General features: G+C 44.6%; 1 protein-coding gene across 1 annotated transcript; it reads right to left on the reverse strand.

Annotated features, from left to right (window-relative positions):
- Positions 1-7,336: 7,336 nt before the first annotated feature.
- On the reverse strand, positions 7,337-23,534 carry Qdpr (quinoid dihydropteridine reductase). Its single transcript, NM_024236.2, has 7 exons — positions 23,312-23,534; positions 20,881-20,973; positions 17,952-18,048; positions 16,742-16,882; positions 12,590-12,698; positions 11,148-11,231; positions 7,337-7,983 (listed from the first exon to the last, which is right to left on the reverse strand). The coding sequence occupies exons 1-7, from the start codon at positions 23,405-23,407 to the stop codon at positions 7,878-7,880; spliced, it is 726 nt and encodes a 241-aa protein (NP_077198.1). The 5' UTR covers positions 23,408-23,534; the 3' UTR covers positions 7,337-7,877.
- Between the last annotated feature and the right edge of the window lie 237 nt (positions 23,535-23,771).

Here is a 23,771-nt window from a genome sequence, read left to right on the forward strand (position 1 = left end):
ATTAGGGAGACCATGAGCCTCCAGTGCCTAGCCTGTGGGTCATTTACAGACCCATGATCTCTCTCTTTCTAGACTAAACAGCTATGAACCACCACATGACTGATGAAGCACTCTCTGCTGACAAGATCTTGCAGTCTGATGAGACAGGAATTCAATATTAGCAAACTTAACAAAGACAGTTGTAGAGTTTTAAGATAGTTTACATTGCCACCACCCTCCAAAGAGGAACAGGAAAGATAAAGGTTGCAGGCGAACTGAATTGAGATAGAAGGTCTGAGGGCAGGAAACCCAGGAAAAGAAACAGGGAGGCAGGGGAGGCAGGGGGCCAACACATCCCACTATCAAGTTGGGTCAGTGCTGGGCAGTAGAGCCTGGCCCTTAACCTAGGTTGTGATGAGTCCCCCAGCACCTGGATCAGCAGACAGCAGTAGAGCTGCCTGTCAGCTGTTTAAACTTATGTGTGGATTTAAAGCACTTTGATGTCCCACAGTCCAAAGGATTCCTCAAAGGACAAACCCCAGAAAGGCTAATGAGAGAAGGTGAAACTGTCCTAGTAGGGCAGGTTTTACCAGTCATTCATATATATAGTCGTACCTCATTGCACCTGTTTTCTCATCTGTAAAATGGGAGCTAACAATGCCTATTCAATAGGGTCATCGTGAGGATGGAGTAAATGGTGAGGAGTTAGAACAGTGACTCCTCAGTACACCATGACCCACAGTAGTCACCAGGCATTGTCACTCCTGAGACTCACAAGTAAAAGAAAGTGTCAATCAATAAGTCAGTATTCATTAACATCAGGGTGCAGATAAATAAGGTCTGCTATTGTTCATCAGCCAGCAAGAAAAATGAACAATACATAACTGAGGACAAATAATTAAATGAGGAGAAACTGAATAAATCATATTTCTCCAACAGAAGACAGTACTGGGGATCAACTTGTGTCTAAACTTAGGGAACCTCCACAGGAGTGGGAGAGATGGCTCATCAGGTAAGAGCACTTGGGACTTTTCCAGAGAACTCAAGTTCGATTCCCAGAATCCACATCAAGTTGCTCACACCCTTCTGTAACACTGGCTCCTGGGGGATCTGGAGCCTTCTTCTGGCCCCTGAAGGCACTGAACTCACTTAATATATACTCTGATAGACAGACAGATAAACACACACACACTAAAAAAAATTAATAATTCTAGAACTGACTCTGCCAGTATTGGGTAACCTAGCTGGGGCCGTGCTGGAGAACATGCCCTGGTGTTGTGGATAAGGGAGAGCCCAAAAGCTGACTACCTTGGGTACAACCCAGCCCCAGATGCAGGGCTCTGAGTTGAACTACCCCAAAGCTGTATCATCTATGAAGAGTTGGGATGCGTGAAAGGGCTAGTCTTGCTGATCCAAAGGTTTCTGCATCTCTACTACACGGGGCAACAACCGGATAGCCAGGAGTCCCAGTGCGGATCCAATATTGATGATGTCACAGAAGCCAAAAACCTTGACTCGTTGCAATGAACATTTGTAAGCGAAGATGTGTGGACAGAGGAACATACTGTGGGACACACTGTGACATACTACAGCTTCCATGATGACATGTTTTTATATGCTGTGTGTGTGTGTGTGTGTGTGTGTGTGTGTGCTTGTGGGGGGAGTGGGTATGAGGGGATGGGGAGATGAGCAGGACTGGGATACATGATATGAATGAAATTCACAAAGAATCAATAAAAGGTTAAAAAATTAATAATTCTAAAATAAGACTTCCTATGACCAGGGTCCCTAGCTCATGTTGATGTTTGCATTTTTCATCTAGCCTTTTCTATCTATGCTACTCAGTATTTCACTGAATCTATTAACAGTTATTATATAGATTCACCATTACTCAGAACATAGCCAGCCACACCCTGACCCACTAGCCATGACAGGACAGCAATGATTTCAGTAATGGTGAAATCTTCATGATGACAGAATGTTTTAGTGTGATTGGAATGACGTCACCTACATGACATGTGTGATGAGGACTTTCTTACATCACTAAGAATTATCTCAAACAGATCCTTAATAGCACCATCATGTATATTTTTAACAGAGTTGTGCTAGTTAAGTGCACTACTTACTTGCAGTCTGATAAGAGTGCAGTGCCCTGAAAGCCCGGCTGGCTGTTGCTATGTGATGTAGCTGTGTGATGTGGGCAAGATTCTCTCTTTTCTAGGACTGGGGGTTGGGAGGGAGACAGTAATTCTCCATTCTTTGCTCTCCTCAGCAAAACAGACAGAGAAACAGAAGGTCCCTTCCTGAATCTGTGAAGACTGCAGAATACCCATAAAGTCGATCCTATAACAGGTAAATGTTAGAGAAATATTAATGTGGTGGGTATTTAACAGCATCCGACTGAGGGTCTTCGGGGTTGTTCCTAAGATTTCAGTAATTTATGACATAGGATACGTCCATTACCAGCCTTTGTCCTAGTGACTGGTTCTTACCTACCATATACTGGAATTATTAGCTCAGATGATGCAAGAAAAATGAAAACATACAAATAAATTTTCACATGAATATTCATAGCAGCACACTTCATAATGGGCAAAAGGCTACAGGGACTCAAATGTCAACCAACTAAAAAGTGGACGTGATATATCCATATGAGATGTTATTTGGAAATAAAACTGAGTCACTAAACTAACCAGTACCCCCAGAGCTCATATCTCTAGCTACATATGTAGCAGAAGATGGCCTAGTCGGCCATCACTGGGAAGAGAGGCCCGTTGGTCTTGCAAACTTTATATGCCCCAGTACAGGGGAACGCCAGGGCCAAGAAGTGGGAGTGGGTGGGTAGGGGAGCAGGGAGTGGAAAGGGTATAGGGAACTTTCTGGATAGCATTTGAAATGTAAATAAAGAAAATATCTAATTAAAAAAAAAAACTGAGTCACTGAAAGCAAAGGTAGCTCCATAAAGAAAGCTTATAGCTGTGGTTACATTAAAAATAAAAATAAATAACTCAATGGTATACCTCATGGTTTTATATAATCGAGAACAAGCAAAACTCAAAGCAGTATATGCAAAGAAATAATGAAAGTTAGGGAAAAATTAATAAACAGGGACTAAAAGAACAAATATTTTCTTTCATATGGGGAAATAAATATAGGCATAAATATATATGTCATATCAAAGGAAAGAGGTATTACAAAAGGAGGAAGGGATCTAAGAAGAGGGGACAAGAGGTTAAGGTAAAATTTCTCTTATATGCAGAATATAGATTGATTTATATATATATATATATATATATATATATATATATATATATATACATATATATATATATATGCACATATAAAACATGTGTATGGGTCTCCCTTCTCAGGGGTCACTGACCACTCACTCACAAAGGCAAAGGGACCAGAAGTGGCAAGCAGAGTTCAAACAGCTCTAAGTATGATGTAAGGACCTCCAGAGAGACAGCCTCAGTCAGACAGCTCTACTCCGGGGTAGAGTATATAAGGGGTTGGAGAGTTATAGGTGGGAAGGGTTAATTATTGATCATAACACAGTTCTCAATTATCATTATTGGGAAAGGCTGAGTGGGACTTATGTGCTGATCCATGCAGCGTTTGCAGGAAGCTCTATGCGGGGTCCAGATAAGGTCAGTAGAGAAGGAAAGCAGAGTTCATAGAGCTATCCAGACATGGTGGACTGCTACCTTAATAATAGGGTCTCCCAACACGTGCATATATATAATATACATGCACATGGCATGAAGATAGAAGGGTACTATTTGAAGGGAACCAGGGAGAGTGGTGGGCGACTGAGCAAGGTGCAATGACATTCATGTACATAAATGTCATGAAATGCATTGCTTTGTATGCTACCTAAAAACATGAATAAAAATGTAAAGACCAGTGATAGCTGTCAATAAAGCAAGCAAGAGGAGCTGGGTTCAACCCCCAGCACCACGTGAAAAGCTGGACACAATGGTGCACAGCTGTGATCTCAGGGCTGGGAGGTGAAGACAGGTGGATCCTGGGCTCACTTGCCAGCTAATCTATCCCTATGAGCGAAGCCCAGGTCCTAGATGTTAGAATAATACCTGAGGTTGATCTCTGGCTTCCATATGTGCACACACATGCTCACATACCAGCTCATACATGTGTACTCACACACACACATGTGTATGTGCATGCATGCACACACCACACACATACACACTCACAAACACACACACACAATGAGCTGTTGATACACACTATCTCATGAAAGGCACAACATTCTGAGCGCGTGAGTATGCCAGACCATTAGCCTACATTTGTTTCATCCTTGGAGATGATTTTGACCTTACCCTATTACTGAAACATGCAGAGTCTCAGGCTTATACAGAAATAAGTGGAATAACTGAATGCCAACGCAGAACCCCTTCCTCAGACTACCTAGTTCTCCACCCCACTGCTGTGGGTGAGTTAGACTCAATCTCAATTGCTTACTTAACAGACCACAACAGGCACTTCGTTAGCAGTCTACAGCCATGCCATGCAGCTCTGACCATTCCCAGAAGCTGTGAAAAAGCTGGGCTTCCAGAAACTCACAGGCTGACCTCCCAGCTAGCAAAACCCATTTTGAGAACAATCTGGCTGAAAATGAGCACCTAGGGGAGACACACTCCAGACAGGCTGACGGAACCTGAAAGTTCAATAAACCAGAATCCAAAGCCCATGTATTGTATCGACTCCTCAATAAACTTTAGCAGTAGAGCCTACCTAGGAACAACGCAGAAACGAAGCCTGGTAGACACGTCTAGATTATATGCAAGGACTAAGTTCACAGACCCCATCCAGTAGGAGTTAAAGGTGTCTGTACACCAATTCCTCTACTCATATAAGGCTCACTTGTCTTCTCAAACCTGATACTGTCCTGAAGCTTCCCCTCAAGATCCCAATGGAAGTTGTCAGTAGCTAATTTCCAGCTCTCAATAGCCTTCTCAGCAGCGTTTAACACCATCATCCACCTCTCCTTGACATGTTTGTAATGAGTTTTGGTTGCTTTAAAAGCCCAGTTCTGTTCTGTGAATACAGTTCTTGTTTTAATCCCAGGAGTAGGATAAGAGGCTGCTTCCCATCAGGTGACTGTGATTTGCTTCCTGCACTAGCAGAGGTGTGATCTTTCCCAGCTGCATATAATTTAATTCTGGGAACTCTGGAAAGGATACAAATGAGAGCGCCTCAGGGGGTAGCTCTAGGAAGCTGCTGTTCCTCCTTGCTGTTGTTGCCGCTTGAATAGAAATTGGTGGTGCACGCCTTTAATCCCAGCACTCGGGAGGCAGAGGCAGGCAGATTTCTGAGTTCGAGGCCAGCCTGGACTACAGAGTGAGTTCCAGGACAGCCAGAGCTACACAGAGAAACCCTGTCTCGAAAAACCAAAAGGAAAAAAAAAAAAAAAAGATTATGCTTGCCTCAAGGAACCCAACACACCTGATCATTAGAAAATAGTCTATTTTGTTGGCTAAAAGAGGCCTACACCCTCTTTTCCTCTAATCATCTTTCTCTCCTACCTAGTGCTGGGGCAGTTGTAGGGGATTAGGGTGGAATAAAGGTTAGAAGGAAGTAGAGATAGAACCCAGTCTGCTATAATTTGGATATGATTTGTGTCTCCTATCTGTTGACATGCTGGAGCTTAACCCCACAGCTCATGAGAGCCTGTCTTAGGAATATCCCACTATGCTGGTACCAATTTGTCTTGGTCAGGGTTTCTATTCCTACACAAAACATCATGATCAAGAAGTTGGGAAGGAAATGGTTTATTCAGCTTACACTTCCACACTGCCGTTAATCACCAAAGGAAGTCAGGACTGGAACGCAAGCAGGGCAGGAAGCAGGAGCTGATGCAGAGGCCATGGAGAGATATTACTTACTGGCTTGTTCAGTTTGCTTTCTTATAGACCCAAGACTACCAGCCCAGGGATGGCACCACCCATGATGGGCCCTTCCACCCTTGATCACTAATTGAGAAAATACCTTACAACTGGGTCTCATGGAGGCATTTGCTCAAGGGAGGCTCCTTTCTCTTCAATAACTTCAGCTTGTGTCAAGTTGACACATAAAACCAGCCAGTATAGAGCCCTTGAACCTCTTGAAATGTTAGCAGCATAAACCTTGTCTCTTTATAGTTACCCTGCCTCTAGGATTTCTATTGCAGTAGCACAAGATTGACTAGTTTTTCTAAAGTTCACTTTTATGTGAATGGATGTTCTGCTAGCATGTATATCTGTGTACCACATGTATACCTGATACCCACAGAAGGCATCCGATCCCCCGGAACTAGAGTTACAGATGGTTGCTGGGAATCGAACCCAGGTCCTCAATGCTCTTAACCACTGAGCCATCTTTCCAGCCCCTCCCTGGAAATTTTATTTTATATATATTATTTTTAATTTTATTTTGTATATTTTAGCAAACTCAGTCCCTGGTCTTCTCTGCATAGTTTTAGTGCCAGTAACCAGCTAATTTCCTCTCTGCTCTAGTCAGCCCATTGCCTGCACTGACAATATGCGAATACACCTATGTGAATGTTGACAGAATTAGTCACAGCAGCAGGAAGAAGAAGCCCAAGTATCAACTGGATGAATAAAATGTCTTTTGATACAAGGGAGTAAGTATTATTCACCCATCACCAGGAGAAGTGTACTCAGGCATGGTCTAGAGAGAGATAGTATGGAGACCATGCCATGTATGAGCCAGACATAAAATATCAGCTAACTGCCTCTTTGTGAAATATCCAGAACAGGAAAATCCGCTGAGACGGAATGAAGATGGGTGGTGGCCAAGAGCCAGAGGGAGTAGGGCACTGAGAACTTCGTAAGGGCCATGAATTTGATTTTGCCAATGAAAATACTTTGGAACTAGAGGTGATGGCTATACACCAGAGTTGTATCCTAAATACTGAAGCCCTTGCCTTACAATGGCAGGGATGTTTCAGTCCATGAAAAGAGAAAGCAAACTAAAGGTCTTTATAATTTGTGACCATCTGGCGATGGGATTCTAGGCTCATGAGACTCCTAGGGGCAATGAGGATGCTAATCATCTTTCTGGGCTGCAGCTTCCCCATCTGTAAACTGACCAGACTGGATCACATCCCAGGTCCTTAACCAGAAGGCTGTGAATCAGTCACATGGAGAGCTGCTTCTGACCTCATGGAGCCATCCCACCCTCTAGTCATGTGCACATGGCCGGCTGGAGCCTGTGTTGCCATGTGAAATATACTCATCTCAGATCCATTCTACCCTCTTTTACTACAGCAGGAGAAAGGACCCTCATACCTCATACTCCCGTTCTTCCAGGACCCCTATGTGTAAGTCAGGACTTGAGTGAAAAAGACAACACAAGACATGAAGTGTGTTTATTAGGAAGAACACTCCAAGCACTCACAAATGGCTTTCACAAACACTTAGCCTAGGCTGGAACACAAAAGGATATCACAACAGAGTCCATTGGGTTTTACTTGCTTACATCACCAAAGAATGTTCATGGCAGTTAATTTTCAGGCTGTAAAAACTACATCTATGGCACCAACATGGAATTTAAAAACAAGTTGGATTTCAAAGTACCCCAAATGCCAAAAACTGAAAGTACTATCAAACGGGTCTCCAAAGAAGTCTAGGATGCTGTGATGCAGGCCTGTCCATATACCTCCCTGGACCCTCAGGTGCTACCTACAGGCCTCTGCTCATTTCCCATAAACATACCTCACCATCCCAGGACAACAAAGGAATGCCATGTAAGAAACAAACAAGACTGGTTATCTCCTACCACAAACAGGAATACAGAAAACATGGGGCCAGATTCGGCAATACAGACAGGTTAGTGATGTTTCGAGAGGGCTCTCCCAGGCACTGAGATGCAGCTTAGAAATATGCTGGAGTAAGCTCTGTCTTCCCATCTGTGGTTACCACCTGGATTAGGCTTCCTGAGTTTGGCCGTTTGTTCCCAGTGATCCAGTCATGGAAGGTTCTAGAATAGCAAGAGACATGTTATACTCTTAAAGCATTCTCTGGGCACATGCTAATATTCATACTGGTAGCCTTGGGTGTGAAGGGTGGTTTCTAGAAGGGACTGTGAGGAAGCCACTAGGCATCAGAGACATATACACAGGTCCCCAAAGAACTCAGTACCTGACTCAGAATTAATGTAATCTTAGCTTTCACTTTTGCCTTTTTCTACATGGTCAAAATGCTTCACAACACAGTAGTATGATTTTAACTAACGAGGCAATTTTAGGTGATTAACTGTAAGAGACAGATATATGCACCAGACAGGCATCCCTACAAGTTTTCCAGACTGCTGAGGACTCTGCCATCCCAGGAGGTCAGTCTGACCCTTTAAATAAGAGGACATGCTATCTGCATATAATACACACATTCTCTCAGATGTTCCCCAAATCACCCCCAGACTATGGACAGTAACTTACATGACACATATGGTATGTAATAAACAGCAGATAAAACTATACTGTCTTTAGAGAATGGCAACTGGGGTGGGGGGAGTCTCCACCTATTTAGCACTGAGCATATCCAGCGGTTTGATGTGAAGTTGGTTGAAGTGGCCATGAGAACACAACACAGAAGAAAGCCAGCTTATGTTCTGTTCCTTCTCAAGTTTAAAAAAAAAAAAAGAAAAGAAAAAACTCGTCCTTCAATTTTAGCAAACATGCCTTGGGTGCTCAAAACAAGTTGTAAAAAAAGCAGGCTGTTACAGTAAAGTGTATTGGGACTTAAAGCAACCAGCTGATTGTGGAGGGGCAACTAAGTCTACCTGGACCATAAGGGAGACCCTGTCTATGACATTAAAAAAAAAAAAAAAAAAAACAGGGAGGAAAAAAGGCTCAAAATTTTGTGTGAAAAAGCAAGGAGCAGATGACAATTTCTAACAGTGAGGCATTTACACTGGAGTCCCATCCACCTGAGGATCCAGTGTCAGGACCTCAAACCCCTAGCACTTGGCTCTTGGGACACTGTGGTCCCAATGTATAACCCTGAGGACTAGGTTAGACATTCAGTGGCCAGACACTCGGGTATCTTCTCTTGATATTGTACAAACCAAGAAAGTGTATGGACTCAAAACCCAAAGCACTGATAAAACACCCTGAAATACTGCCAACAGATCATGGTCCCATCTCTGGGGCTAGAGCTGAGCTGGGTGTCTGGGAAAAACAAAAGTGACATTTGGAGACATTTAAGGGTTTCTATTTTCATCACAGAAGTCTGTCCTGCCTTTGCCTTCCCAGGAGTGTGGAGTGGATGAGAACGAAGGCATGCTAAGCACAGGGGGTACAGAAGGTATCGTGCTCACAAGCATTTCAGACAAACTTCACGCTAACTCGCCAAGAGAGTTTCAAGTGGGAAAACTGATGCTAGAGCAAAGGGTGCCTGATACCCCATGTCGTGATTGGGTACTCAGGCCCAAGAGCCTCATTGCTGGGTCCAGAGTCTAGATTCTAGGTTAATATGTCACTCAAGCATTGTGGGAACATTGGCCTTTAAGGAGAAATGGAAAAGCAACCACAAACCAAACCATGGTGTCTTCTCGACTTATCTTCTCAATCGTGTGTTAAAGCATGACTGCAAGCTCACCATCGGGTGTGCAGGCCCACCCAGTCCTGCAGCCATACTGTCTAAGTAGGAGCCTGGGTTTGCTGGTCTTTGGGCAGGTTACTCAGTCTTAAATAAAAAGAATCTTTTATGAGCACTAAATAAAGTACTGGGAAGTGTGTGGGCTGGGCGGGTCAGGGGCAAGGGTTCAGTTCAGTCAGTATAATGTTTGCCACAAAAGCATAAGGATCTAATTTAGATCTCTGGAAAGTGCATTGAAAAAAAAAAAAAAGGCAGGCCCAGCTGCACATGCCTATAATCCCCATACTGGCGAGGTGGAAGATATGAAGCCCTCTGGTGTTTATTCCAGCCAGTAGAGCCAGAACAGTGAGCTTCCAGTTACCGAGGGACTCTCGTAGACTAAGGTGGAAGGGCTGCAGAGGTGACTCAGTGGGTAAGAGCTCACACTGCTCTTGTAGATGAGCCCAGTGCAGTTCCCAGCATGCACATCAGGCAGCTCAGAACCCCCTGGAATTCAAGCTCCAGGGACCGTCATCCCCCTAACTCCAGCCCCATGGACCTCCCAACACCTGCCTTCATGGGCACACATCCACAATCAGACACAGCGCATATAGAAATTAAAAATAAAATACATCTTTTAAAAAATGGGAAATGGCTGAAAATACCCAATATTGATCACCTCTGATTCCCAATGCATGCATGTACACACACACACACACACACACATACACACACACACACACACACACACAATAGTAGGAAGGGTTTAGAATAGTGCTTACCATATAACTAGCACTATGCGGTTAAACATAAGTAGAAGTTCTCTCTATTTAATTTAAATGACTTGTAACAGTAGGTCAGATGGCAAACACTGAGTACAGACATCAAAGCAGCTATGGCATTGGCACCATGGGGAAGGTCACCTATAGGGACGGACGGTGACTTAGCCATCTCATGTCCAGGCAGCACCTGACTGTGGTAGGTGCCCAGTGAACCTAGACTTATTAAAGCAGGCTTTAAGGAACTGAGATCAAAGGGACACCAGAAAGAAAGACCTAGTCTTTCTCCAGGGGGCTTTCAAAGTGTGTCCAGGTTCACTAACAGTTGACTAGGATTTTGGAAATGAAGACATACATCAGTGGCTCAGCATCGATTGAGTCATGAGACTGTGACTTCCTCCTGTCTTCCTGCCCCCGAGTTGCTCCTGGATACACTACCAGTTTATAAGGAGGAGATGGGGCTGACAGAACACTTGGGTCACACACTGCCAAGTGCGTAACACACACGATCCCTCTTCCTTCTCATCATGGACCCTCGTTACACAGGCGAGCAGTCTGTATGCTAGGACAGTTTACAGATATGCATACTTTGGTAGGACAGGGATAAGAAATAGAGTCAGGACTCATAGCAGGGCTATTAACCCCTTCATATAACTGCTCTTCTCCTAGACCAGCTGCCTCAGGCCCTCAGAGCCCCAGACCCTCACCCAGGGTCACTGAGAGTCCCCAAAGGGCAGGGAACAGAGCCTGGGGGCTGCTTAGTCACCCCCTTTCCTGTGATACTCACTCCACCAGGAACTCTAAGGGTGTCCAGGAGCTGAAGTCTGCCTCAGGCATTGATTTCCTGTTCATCGGGGTATCCAGGGTAACGCTGCAATGTAGAGATAAGTGTGTCATTTGTGCATCGTCTTCATAATAACAGGAGTCTGGTTCTTGACCATGAAAAGACAAACACAGCACCGCCACAGGGAGCCTCTGGCACTGAGAGTGACATTTACATGGAGAGATCAGACAAGATAATCAGAGACCAGCAAGCTGTCCACATTAACAAAAATCACAGCTGAGGGGAATCCAATAAGGCTCTTGGTGACTTATACTTGGGGCAGACAGAAAGAAAACAAGGTGAGTCACATTTTACCTTTATGTCAAACACAGCCTTATCAAAGGCAAGTGCCTCATTAAGGCCTCCAATACTCTCTAAAGATTTATGTGAAATAATATTCCTCAAAACATCAAAATGGTAAAATGTCATTTTTAAGCATATGGCTGCCTTCCAGGAAATTTTATGATATTCAGGAAGAGAATACAGAACTGGCTCAACACATTCGGCCATCAGTCAGAACAACCAGCGGGCAGCTCAGCCATCAAAACCTCACAAGTGAAGAACTGGAAAGCTAGCCAGTCCCGGTGCTGCCCCGGGAGCCCTTACAGCACAGAACGCAAGAGGCAAGCCAGTTGGCACTAGAATTCTTCCACTGAGAAAGGACACGCCATGCCCAAGGCAGCAGCCTCGACCTGAGACAGACAGCTGACTGGGGATTTGCTTCCTGTCAATCAGAAATGTCCCTGTGCATCCCCACAGTCTCCTACAGAACTGCCCAGGCTGCTGCACATGCCTGGCTCTACACACACGCTGACCTTACAGCAATGTGAAAACACAACTATATAAAGAAGAATAAAGTGTGGAGAGACTTGAAAAGTAAGAGTGGGCTTGAAAAGAAGGCACAAAAAATGAAAAAAGATAGATCCGTCCTCAAAACAGATGAATGTCTGAGATACTGCTACTGGCTGAATGTGCCTCCCAGGTCAGACTCTTAGGTTGAAACCAAGCCTGCAGGGTAACAAGAGTAAGGCCTTTAAGAGATAATTAGGTCAGGGTGTGGCCCCATCGATGGACGGGGCACTGAAAGAAGGGCCTGAGAGAGCCCCTTTGACCTCCTACCATATGACAGTAGAGAGGTATCATCTAGGAATAGGCTCTCACCAGACACCAACCCTGCTGGTACCCTGTCCTTGGACTTTCCAGCCTATACAACTGTAATGAGTACGAGGCTGTGGCTTATAAAATACCCAATCTAGGGTGTTTTGTACAGTAGCAAGAATACAGACAGGAGCTTAAGGGTCTTCAGTGTCACACACTCAAAGCTCTGATAGAAAGAGCCTCTCAAACTGTCAGCACTCAGCAGTGGACAAGATGTAAGCAATGGGACTCCCGTCCCAGTCACTTACGGGAGCACAGCAATGGCAGCAGCCCCAGGGGGCATGCCACTGTTCTTCCCTGCCAGGCTCTGGCAGAGCTGATGGACGGCTCCCTTGGCCATGCCATAGCCGATCATCCCTGGGAAAGAGGAGAAAACAGCTGGTTACGTCAATGTCCGATGCTATAGCTCCTCAACCTCTCTGTTCCCTTAGAACTCTAGCCACAGCTGTGTCCTTTAGCATGGTACCTCCACCAGCCCTGCCAGAGTAACAGCAAACAGAGCAAGGTGATGGGAAGGTAGGCCTCTGGCCGGTTTCCAAAAGTGCAGGTTTTTAAAGGGCATGGTGCCACAAGCTATTCCCCTTCTTCAGATGACACGGAGGAGTAAAAAGAATCCTAGGTGTTTTTTGGTTTGTTTGTTTGTTTGTTTGTTTGTTTGTTTTTTGAGGCAGGGTTTCTCTGTATAGCCCTCGCTGTCCTGGAACTCACTTTGTAGACCAGGCTGGCCTCAAACTCAGAAATTCGCCTGCCTCTGCCTCCTAAGTGCTGGGATTAAAGGCATGAGCCACCATGCCCGGCTCTGTTTCTTTTTTTAAGACAGGTATATTATGTAGTTCTGGCTAGATAAGAACCAGCTATGTAGAATACACTTGGCTTCAAACTTGCAGCTATCCTACCTCTGCCTATGAATTACTGGCATGAGCTACCATGCCCAACTTCAGAAAAAGGCATTCAATATATTTTTTAAACTACTTTATTTATTTATTTATTTATTTATCGTGTGTGTGTGTGTGTGTGTGTGTGTGTGTGCGTGTGCATGTGCGTGTGCGTGTGCGTGTGTGTGTGTGTGTGTGACTATGCACATGTACACACATCATACCACATGTATGGAAATCAGAGGACAGCTTGTAGACGTTGTTTTTTTCCTTCTACCATGAGAGTCCTACGGATCAGATTCAGGTCATCAGGCTTGGTGGAAAATGCCTTTTCCCACAGAGCCCATCTCCCCAGCCCTCAATACATTTTTATTTATACGAACATGATAGCCATGGTGGCACATACCTCCCATCCCAGCAATTGGAGTATGAGTTCAAGTCCATCCCAAGATACAGAGGATGAACTCCACTCCAAAACATAAAAAATGCTTTTAATATAAAAATGTGTGACTAGAAAGAGAGTGTGGTTGTCTGCACATAAGAACACATATAGAATGCTTCTGAGTGCCTGAAGTCTGTGACTAACTGTACCTGGGGAGTGCTGTAGGGATCAGGCACTTGAGCAGGCGCCAGCTTCCCGACTAAGTGTAGGTCTTTCAGCCCCATGTGAAATTTCCTATATATGCTGGTGAAAACAAGCTAAAAAAATTACACTAATAAAAATAAGACATTGCCATCCACTTTCTCCCTAAGTTCTACTCATCCCTTGGTCACATCAGCTCCTCCATACAACATTTCCAGGGACAGAACCTTCTCTATTCTCTCTTTTTCCCCCATTTCTCCCCTTGACTCATCCAAGGTATTTGCTTAGAAAGTAATTTAGCAGCACAGGTTCCCTGCTCCCTGTTGCTGTGGCAGGCCCTCAACACCCTGCCAACAGTCAATATATGAACCAGATCAATCTGCCATCTGCCAGCTCACTCCTCACTTCCCAGCCAGGTGGTCTCAGAAAAGCCACCTAAAATCACTCAGGTTTATCTCAACTGTAATCAAGAGACAGTCACTTTCATATCTTCCAGGTACCTCTCTCTGGTAAATAAAAAAAACATTACACATAGAATACCTAAAATCTTAGACTTCAAAAATAAATGTACCAGTGTGCAATGTGCATAAAAAGCTGCACATGTTCAGGGTGTCCCATTTGAGCCCATCTTGACACAAGTACACAGGCCTCCTTCAGCTTCCTCTCCCCCCACAGCTCACTGAGGCTCTAAGTGAAGTCAGAGATGCTCTGTCACAGACTGTCACAGGTCTGCAAGTGTAATAGCTCAAGAGGCATCCCAAGTCCAGGGAGGTGGGATTCACAGCCCAGTCCAGGAACCAATCAGTGATCAGCTTCAGCAACATCAGATTGCCAAAGAAGGTCAAGGTCTCAAGAAGTTACTTAGAGAGGGATTTCACCATCCTCCTTTCTCTGTCTTATCAGAGGGCGGGGAGCCAATGGTTTAAAAATACAACAAACTCAGCGAAGCACAGGGAGCTCTCTACCTCTCCACTCCCAACGCTGGAACAGCTGGGAAGCTCTGAGAGGAAGAAAATGAGCACCAAGCAACCCAAGAATAAGTCAACAGGACTACACAGATTCGACGAGGTTGTCTGGGTTAGGTCCTTTGCAAAATACTTTTTAAAAGTACGTACAACTACAAAGAACACTTTCTTCCAAATTATAACGTGATCATACGTTCCCTTAAGAGTGGCTTCCAAACACAGCACAGGATGGCTGCAGAGCAGACAGGTCATTCAGAGGAGCCATCACATCGAACTATCTGCACTTATAAACCAATGGAAATGGGAAACTGCTTTGTCTTTGAGAAAAATTAGTCTTTCAGTCCCGAGGTTTTGTTTTTGAAATGTCAACCTATTACTCATTTCTCTGTTTACTTTCTAGTGCCTCTGCCCTATGTCCCGTTTAATAAAAAGCAGCTCTCAAGCAGAAAGACACCTAACAGTTATACAGCTTTAATTACTGCAATAGTCACGGACCTGTTAGCTCTTGTGCCCTGAGAAATGCAATGAACAGCAAGAAATTACTAACTAGCAAGAGACTCAGGGTTCAAAGAGTTACATTTAAAACTGAGAAGGGGCCCTAAGATCTCTACTACTTAGATATTCAAAGGAATACATTTTAAACCCAAGCAGTACAGATAAGACTGCTTTCCAGCTGGAGAGATGGCTCAGCGGTTAAGAGCACTGACTGCTCTCCCTAAGGTCCTGAGTTCAAATCCCAGCAACCACATGGTGGCTTACAACTTCCTAAAATAAATAAAAATTTAAAAAAAAAAAAGCATCCACAATGAGGAAAGAATTAAAAAAATAATAATAATTTAAAAAGACTGCTTTCCACCAATCTGTGTCACCTACTTAAATTCCTATAGCCTTGGCCCTAAATGAATGTATAAAATGCACCCATCCCCCAAATGGGTGCTGTCCTAATCCTAAATTCAGAAAGGTACTGTGTATCTAGAGACAAGGTCTTTAAAGTGGTAATTAAGTTAAAGTACGATCGTTAGGGTGTGACCCTCATCTAGAATGACCAAGGTGTTTCTAAGGGGTAGAACTTAGGACACAGACACACAAGGCAATGACTATCTAGAGTGCAAGAAGGCAGCCATCTATAAGCCAATGAGTCTTGGGTATCTCCCCTCTAGAACTGTTAGGAAACATGTATTTGTCGTTTAATCAAGACAAGGCATGGCAGCCCCAACAAACATATACAGGGAATAAGAAATGCAAAAGAAAGGGTCTTTGTGGTGGCACATACCAGAAACGATCAGAGGTTTGCTCCAAAGTATATTCACTACATATTAATTAAATAATTATGGACAATTCATTTAATTCTCTAAATTTTGTTTTCCTAGCCAAGGAATTGAAAAGGTAATAAAGATGCCTATAGCAGGACTCAATAAATACATGTGTGAAGTGGAAAGTATGTATAATAATACTTGATATTTCATATGAAATATACAATAGTAAGCTCTAACATGTGGTAGGCACTCTATGTCTATATAATAATATGTCTGTATAATAATACTTGATATTTCATGTGAATATAGTAAGCTCTAACATGTGGTAGGCACTTTATGTCTATATAATAATATGTCTGTATAATAATACTTGATATTTCATGTGAATATAGTAAGCTCTAACATGTGGTAGGCACTCTATGTCTATATGTCAGCAACTTTGTGGTTGCTCGTAAGTTAGATAATACAGTTTGCAATTAAAGAAACTGGCAAAAATTTGACCAGGAATCAGGGTCAAGAATCCACCTGCCAAGATTATTTCCCTGGGACAAGATTAAGAGTGCTCCTCACTCATAAGAGGATTCGGCATAAAAGGCAGTAGATCCACCCAATGGGAAAGTTCTTGTGGCACAAAGGGATTTGCACCTCCTTAACCCAGGATGTATCCATCTCTGCAGCAGGAGAATTATTCACACTGCACACATGGAAAATGAAGGCTTACCAGGAGTCCCATCCAAGGCAGCTTTGGCCCCAGCCAGGGTCAAGAGGCCTCCTTCCTTCAGGTGCTTTGTGGCCAAGTGGCTGGAGATAGTGGATGTCCACATACTCTGCTTCCACATCATGTCACAGTTTTTAAAAAGCGCTGAGGAATAGGACAAAAAAAAAAAAATATATATATATATATATATATATATGAGCTCATCATTTCCAAAGAAGAACCCAGAAAGCAAGCTCAACTCACACTACCTGTACTACAGGGAGCCTCCAGAGCCTGCTGGTCTACCACAGCATCATTTACAGAGAAGAACCCAGAAGGCAAACTCAACTCACACTACCTGTACTACAGGGGCCCTCCAGAGCCTACTGGTCTACCACAGTGTCATTTACGGAGAAGAACCCAGAAGGCAAGCTCAACTCACACTGCCTGTACTACAGGGACCCTCCAGATCCTGCTGTCTACCACAGCATTTAATAAAAACAGCACAGGGCTCAATGGTCAGAGTTGCAGGTTTAAACACAGGCCATGCCGTCTCCCAAGGCTCAGCTTCCTTGCCTGCTAACTGCCAAAGTTTTAGCCAATAGATTTTAGCAAATAAGTCTGGGGTAAACAGACTCACCAGACTGTCATGGCTTCAAAAATGGTTTTACTTTATAAAAATGCTTAGATTAATAGTAGGAACACCTACCCCTATTCTGGCTTTTACCAATGATAAAATTCCATGGAACTACTACCCCACAGCCATAAAAAGGGTCTTTACAGAGTTACATTTTCACGGATAAAATTTTCATGAGAGCCTTTAAGAGTCTGTAAAAGAGCACTGAAACAGTGACCACGTCACAGCTGTGTTGGCCTTCTGGCCCTGCCAGAGAGACTGGGAAGGAACAGGTGGTGACACTGTCACACTGTCAGCCTCCCCCACCCTAGCTCTCATGCTCTCTTGACCTCCCTCCTTCCACCACAGCATGATGCTGGAAGAAAATGCCCACTAGACACCCGCCTGTGACTCTGGACTTCCCAGCCTGTAGACCTATGAGCAGTCAGTCTCTACAAATCACCCACTGCTATCACCACAAACCAAAGAAAGAGACGGAGCTGTGGCAAAGATCCCAAGAGACAAACAGAAAAGCAGCTGGCCTGCCGCTTCACGTATACCAGAGCTCTGTCAGCTAGGCAAAGAGCAGAGCAATAATTAACTCAGAGAAGGACTCACACTTGGATTTGGCATTGCCCCCGGCCCATCCTCCAGCCACACAGAGAATTGCATCCACCTTCTGGTCACCTAGGAGCTTTCCAACATCAGCAGTGACCTTAATCAAAAGAGGCAAAAAGATGAACAAACTGGAAGAGTTTGCTTCTTTATAAGCTAGTTTACCAGCCGAGCAAATGGCCTGGAATATTAGATGGGAGAAGTTCCATACATTTTAGATAGTAAAACCAACCACCTCTCAATATGGCTTCCATAAAGTAGCACCTCTACATGAACATTCTATAGGGCAGGGACATAAGCACTCCCTGAAGCCAAATAATAAAGAAAGGGAGGGAAGGGGGTTTTAAGAACATCACTAGGGCCTTGTGACAAACAGGTGAAGTTTTGGTATTGCCTTTCCAGATTTTCTTCAGGAGTCACAAACTCATGATCTGAGAAGGTTCATTTCACTCACCCTCCCCTACCTCAAACAAAAAACACTTTAACAAAGAAATATCACTAAAAAACAAAAGAGGAGGAAAAAAGTCAACTGCAAAACGCTAGTACATGCGGAGTACACAGAGTTCATTTCAATGGTCTCTATGTTTAAAATCTTCAAGCCCTGAGAATATACCACACACTCTCACTATCATTTATTAAAACGGAAACCTGGCACACAGGCTATGTTGACTGGCCACTGTAGCTCTTATTTGCTGGAATGTCTGAGGTAATGCCTCTGAAGTATTCAGAATGCTCCATTTTTTGAAAACACATACCAAGACCCAACATCTCTCCAGTGGCCTCTCCATGGAGCCATTACTTCTTCTCTGAAGGCTATTGTTTCTGTAAAAGTAATGCTCAGCCAATGAAAGACAAGCTTTTCCTGCATACCACAACTAATGCTTTCCTTTTAGACAGATTCTAGAACCCTGGCTGGGCCTTTTACCTAATCAGGTATATTATTTGTTGATCTTCCTTCTATGGCCCTCAACAATCCTATAGGCTCCTCCCTTCTTTCAGAAGCCAAGTCTCTCTGGTCAGAACCTGGACCCTGACTGCCAGAGGCTGTATTCACTCCCCACATATGCATGGGCCCAGTATCCATGCCATCCTACCTACTCGTCAAGAAGCTCATCAACGCTTTTAACCTTTCTTCACTCTTACAATAAGATAAGGCCAAATCCCAGCCTCTTACATTTTGCTCTCTGCCCAAGAATCCCCTAGAGATTCAATTCTCTTCTCACTTCTAGAACTCTTGTCCCTAGCTGAATCTCTTGACCAGGAGACCAATTTCACACACGCTAAAATTAGAATTTCCTCTTCTGGTACCTCAAAATTCAAAACCAAGCATCATGTAGTTAACTCAGAAATTCACAATGGAATGGAAGGAAGAAGATCTATAGACTTAGCATAAGGCATTTTGCCCTACTGATACATTCCACGTAGTCAAGTCTTAGGCGGGGAAACTTTGACATTCAAAAACCTATACGGTGGCTAGCAAGATGTCTCAGCAAATAAAACTGCTTCCTGCACAGACCTGTTAGCTGACTTAGACCCCTAGATCCAGCGGTGTAAGGCAAGAACTGCTTCCAAAAGTCACCCTCAGGTCTCCATACAACCATTATGGCATGAGCATCCACAATAACGTTCTCATTCCCTCACTCTCCTCCCCTTCTTCCTCCTCTCTGATGATAACAATAACAACAGTGATACTAAATAGATAAGTCCACACTGGTATCAGAGCTTATACTCAACAAGAACTGAGGAGACTCTAAAAACAGAACCCTCACCTAGAAGAGCTATGCCTTTCCAAGACCAGGCATTGCTCTTCACAGGAGTTTTTCCTTTTATTACTTTATTCACCCGGCATTAGCTTGTTTTGAGGCAGTATAGCTCACTACAGAAGAGCACAACCATAAAGCCCACTGCCCAGGCTCAAACATTAGCTATGCCACTCTCCTACCTGTGTGACTTTAGGCAAAGATCTTTCCCACATTTGGGATTTAAAACAGTCAAGGAACATGAAACCTCAGCCAGCGCTGAGACCACCGGAGAAAGCACAACAAAGCAGACCGACTTACAAACTAAGTTTGGGTCAGGAAACCTGCTGCCCTAGCTGTAGCACCAACTAGCTTTTCAGACTGTCACTGGCTGAAACCGAGTGGCCCCACTTGCCTCCCCGTCCAGTAGTCCTGAAAACATTACTATTGCAGAGCAGGGGCTGGAGATTCCTTGGGAATGAGGGTGGGAACACAGGCCTGAGTCCTCCAGGCAGTGGGTCAGAGGCCTGCTCCAGAGGCAGGACTGCTTAAGAACTCTGAGATACTCATATTAAGATAGCCATGAAATGGGCAATATCATCCCTTCTGAGGAGGAGTGGTATCTTGGGAAGAAGGGTGATATCACCATTTACTTACATGTCTGTAGAGTTTTATTGTTTTCCCTGTTTTATAATTTGTCCATAATTTCACAACTGAAAATACTAAGTTCTGTCAGTATGTATGCTATGAACTAGCTTAACTTCACTTTTCAAAAGATACTTAACCACACTATTCTCATTAAATAGTAAAAACAAATTAATTTAAATAAGAAAACCTGAAGCATACAATAAGGAAATCTAAGTAAGCCACAGCCAGCCAACAAAATAAAATTTTATACATCACCAAAGTGTTTAGGTGAGATAAAGTATTTAAACTAAAGGGTAAATTTTTTAAAAAGCTAACTATCAAATATAGAACATAAGACATGCAAAAAAAAAAAAAAAATCACAGGACACACACAGGAAAGACATTTGCCAAAATCAGCCAGTCAGAAATAGAGCCTAGAATTTACCTTTTGTTTTTCAGGTTTTCTAAGTGATCCCCCAGAGGACTTTAGAATTGGCAGACAGAGAACACAGCTGGCAGAACCTTCCCTGGGCCTCTCCTGTCACAGTGAGGGATATTAGAATTACCTGGTCAGCCTGCTCTGTGAATGAATCTGTCATCTTAACAACCACGCTGGCACTGGCCTCTTCGTTCTCCACCACATCGATGCTGGCAACCCACTGGAGCAAGAAAAACAGCTTTGTTCAAGAATTGGTGGCTTGTGACTTCTCTAAAGAGCAACCCCCAGAAATGGGAGCAAAGAAAATTTAGTGGAGAGACTTAAACTGAACTACACAAGACCAGAAACGTTTCCAGTTTGCAATTTGGTATTATGAAATGTTCGCATATACTTATCTTGGGGATGGGACTAAAGTCTAAACACAAAATTCACATGTTTGATATAATCTGTATACTCAATCTAAAAGTAATTTTACATAGTACGTTAATAATCTTGAACATGCAACAGGTTTCATTCATGGCATGAAACTTCCCATCTGGGGTATCATATAGCCCTTTAAAAGCGCAAGATTTAGAAACATTTCAGATCTTTGGATATTTACCATGTAAACAAAAACCCACTAGAGAAAGGTAATAACAACCGACCTCCCAGACATCCTTCAGGGACCACTAACTGCAGCCCAGGGTGCTCTGAACACTTCCTTCCCCTTCCCTGCTGGACTCTGAAGGCCAAACCTTATCTGTATCTAGAGACACCTGATCTCTGCCACCAATACTTAAACCTGCTCCCATGGGAGACAGCTACAAACAATATGGAGTTGGAGGGGCAGGGATGGGCCACCCTGAGAATGACAGACGCGGAAATAGAAACTATATGTGCCACATATTGTTACTCTTCTCATGTTATAAAGCCATTTAAAAATGTAAAACCCTTCGCAATTCACAACGCTTGGGCTCGTAGAGATGATGGCCGGCCTATGGAAGACCCCTGCCCTCCAGCAGTGGCAAATGAGCCTTCAGTGCGGACGTCCGACTGAGGTATTAACGTGGCAATCTTTTCCACCATACAAAGTGGGTGACTGATTAACAGGGTCAGTATGAACAAAATGATGTGGATGCTCAATCCTCCATGGCAGAGATTTACCTCAGAAACCTCCAGGTCCTTCAGACTGAAGACCCAGATGTCAGTGTCTACCTTTAAGAGCAATTACAGCCTCACTCAGCACTCATTACTTGTAAACCACAAACCATGGGGAATAATACAAAATCAGCTCCACCCAGCCCTCCCTAGGGTGCCAGGGAGGAGAGGGAACAGAATCCCGGCAAATCATGTAAATTAGCATATCCGACTCAATACAGAGGCCAAGGAGGAACAATGCTTACTGGCTGACTCCCTGGCTCCTGTCCAGCTCCTTCCTAGCCATAGTGTCACCTAAGTCCTCCCATATCAACCATCCACCAAGACAGGCTCTCACAGACATGGCCACGGGCAAATCAGCCTGTGCAATTCATCAGCCGAGGGTCCCTCTCTCAGGGTGACTCTGGATTGTCAATGTGACAATACAACTCAACCAGCTCAAGAGGATGAATGAAGTTAGAGTCCACGAGAGCTGCTATGTAGGAGTACAGAGCCCGGTGGGGGCAGACACACGCCGCACCTTCAGTGCTGCCTCTGTCTCCACTCTCCAGTACACCAGTCTTCAAAGATTGTGGAAGACATCCCAGTCTCCCAAGGATCTAAATAGGTCGTGGTATTATTCTTGTACCACACTTAAGCCAGAACAAAATTCTGTGTTCCTCTCTGTAGTCCCAGGAGATCCTTTGCCCAGGCTGTGCTGCTTCTGCTAACTAAACTCTCAGGAAGGTGCTCCAAACTCCAGGGCTTACTTTAGAAGTGTCCAGTGCTGAGCCATTCTGATCCCTGCTAAGAGGCTAGGGCCATGATCAGCTCTCTGCACTCACTTGCCACCATCTGAGGGGACACCTGACCCGACAAAGTAGGTGAAATATCCTTTACTAAGCAAAGACGTCAGCAACTGCGGGGCTGAGCCTTCGACTACGAGTTCCAACAAGGCTAATAATATTGCCTGCAACACAGACTGCAGTGTCGGTAACAGCTAGCACTTAAACGGCGTTTACCTACTATCTCAAAAGACTATTTACTCATCACGATTGGCCCAAGAATAAACAGGAAAGTTATTGCTATTTTATTTTACAAGGGAACTGAGGCTAGCGGGAATTAGGGAAATCAATTCAAGGTCACTAGGCTAGTAACTTAGGGCAGCCCAATTCCAGAGTCTTCATTCTGCTTTTCCCCTCCCAGTTCGCCCACACCGCTCCACTTCCCTCCCAAGTCACGCTGGACCTTCCGGGCCTGGAGGAGGCCTAGGGAACACCTACACCCCACGCTCTTTGCAGGGCAAAGGCCAGGCACCTGTGACCCAGAGCAGACCGGCGCGTGCGCGTGCAGCCTAGTCACGCGTGCACATGGCCGGCAGTCCCCGATCTCCCCGCTACTCCTAGAGTCTGCCGCTTGCAGCGGCCGTCACGCAGTGTTACCCAGTTGCGGGCCCGGAAGGCCTGTACGCAGCGCGAGCCCAGAGCGCCCCTGCCGCCGTACACCAGCACCCGGCGCGCCTCGCCTGAAGCCGCCATCCTGCTCCTGACAGACTCGCGCGGTACTGAACGGCGAGCCCAAACGCACTTCGAGGCTCGCAGCTTCCCTGGGAGGAAGGAACTCAGAAAGGTTGCCCAGAACACCCGCCCCTGCCTGTGCCCCGCCCCCAAAGCTCCGCCTCGAGGTGGAGACGGAGACATTGCGGAGCCACGCCTCCTGCTTCGACCAATAGGCTTGCGAAATCCGGAGCGCGTGATCTCGACTGTGCCCCGCCTACCTTCCACGCCCTAAAACTAAGATACAGTAAACCACGCCTTTCTTCTGTGGACCTCTAGAAACTAAGCCGCGAGACACACGCGCTCTACTGCGCCCCGCCCATCTGCCCCGCCTTCACCTCCCTGG

Source organism: Mus musculus, chromosome 5 (assembly GCF_000001635.26).
Source record: "Mus musculus strain C57BL/6J chromosome 5, GRCm38.p6 C57BL/6J".
NCBI classification, from domain to species: Eukaryota; Metazoa; Chordata; class Mammalia; order Rodentia; family Muridae; genus Mus; species Mus musculus.

Coding starts and splice junctions, on each gene's coding strand:
- Qdpr (NM_024236.2), bottom strand. CDS start 23,407: ATGGCGGCTTCAGGCGAGGCGCGCCGGGTGCTGGTGTACGGCGGCAGG. Junction 20,974..23,311: donor CCTTCCGGGCCCGCAACTGG/GTAACACTGCGT, acceptor TTCTTGCTCCAG/TGGGTTGCCAGCATCGATGT. Junction 11,232..12,589: donor GCTGCCATTGCTGTGCTCCC/GTAAGTGACTGG, acceptor TCTACATTGCAG/CGTTACCCTGGATACCCCGA.